The following is a 1,338-nucleotide window of genomic DNA, read 5'->3' as shown; positions in this document are numbered from 1 at the left end:
ATGTTTTATTGTAAGAATGTGTGAGTGCGGCATATACATGTTAGTTCAGCTCTGCCGCCTCGTGGTGATTCGTGGTAGAACAGTCGGGTATGTGTGCAGTACGAGGCGATGAATAGGGAATGTATAGAGGCAGAAAGTGGAGATGATCTCCGCAATAAATCTAGAATCAGGATGGGAATAGAAGGAAGGTTCGATCCATTCCCCTCCCAGTCTAGGCGATCTACAGTACTTATCTAAAGATAATTTAAAGAGAAAAGTTTTCTATTTTCTAAAAATTAATTAACTTCCTAAATAACAAAACACATGAAGATCAGAGTAGAGCTCTGCTGTGATGTCTGTGGGTGGCTCTTAGAAGAGCCTTTGTGTGTTGTTGGGATGATGGGGAGATTACTTGGCGCTGGTGTACTTGGTGACAGCCTTGGTGCCCTCGGAGACGGCGTGCTTGGCCAGCTCTCCGGGCAGGAGGAGGCGGACAGCCGTCTGTATCTCCCGGGAGGTGATGGTGGAGCGCTTGTTGTAATGAGCCAGGCGGGAAGCTTCGCCGGCGATGCGCTCGAAGATGTCATTGACGAAGGAGTTCATGATGCTCATGGCCTTGGAGGAGATGCCGGTGTCGGGGTGGACCTGCTTGAGCACCTTGTAGACGTAGATGGCATAACTCTCCTTCCTGCTCTTCCTCCGCTTCTTGCCGTCCTTCTTCTGGCTCTTGGTCACGGCTTTCTTGGAACCCTTCTTGGGCGCCGGGGCGGACTTGGCTGGTTCAGGCATGATAAGGGTTAATGTGTTCTCTCCGCTGTGTGCAGTGACTGTGAGCTGGATCCGCCCTCATGTGCTGCTTTTATAGGCGTCCTATGCAAATCACTGCTCCTCCTCCTCACTCTTCTATTGGAGGATTCAGTCATGTGATGGGGAGGGGTGGAATGATTTCCTTCCTTGTTTACCGATTGGTATAGAAACAAGTCAGAACGCTATTGGGTGGCTTCAAATGTAACCAATCACAGAATGTGACGTCAGAGCAGTGACTGTATAAATAAAAGGAAGGGACCAGGAATTTGGTAACTTCGTCTGACGACTCTCTCATCTCACAATGTCTGGCCGCGGTAAACAAGGAGGAAAGGTTCGGGCTAAGGCCAAGACCCGATCATCCCGGGCTGGTCTGCAGTTCCCAGTCGGTCGTGTTCACCGCCTGCTCAGGAAGGGCAACTATGCCGAGCGGGTCGGGGCCGGAGCTCCCGTCTATCTCGCCGCTGTCCTCGAGTATCTTACCGCTGAAATCCTCGAGCTGGCCGGTAACGCCGCCCGCGACAACAAGAAGACCCGCATCATCCCCCGACACCT

The 1,338-nt window shown here is 51.7% G+C and overlaps 1 protein-coding gene across 1 annotated transcript; it reads right to left on the bottom strand.

Annotated features, from left to right (window-relative positions):
• Window positions 1-387: 387 nt before the first annotated feature.
• On the bottom strand, window positions 388-768 carry LOC309564795 (histone H2B 1.1; the record flags this gene model as incomplete). Its single annotated transcript, XM_082269477.1, has 1 exon — window positions 388-768. One exon carries the CDS (start codon window positions 766-768, stop codon window positions 388-390), a length of 381 nt encoding a protein of 126 aa, XP_082125603.1.
• Between the last annotated feature and the right edge of the window lie 570 nt (window positions 769-1,338).

Source organism: Pelophylax lessonae (assembly GCF_965119305.1).
Source record: "Pelophylax lessonae genome assembly, chromosome: 9".
Classification (NCBI taxonomy): Eukaryota; Metazoa; Chordata; class Amphibia; order Anura; family Ranidae; genus Pelophylax; species Pelophylax lessonae.
Note: the sequence above shows the minus strand (reverse complement) of the source record. Positions and strands in the feature narration are given on the sequence as shown.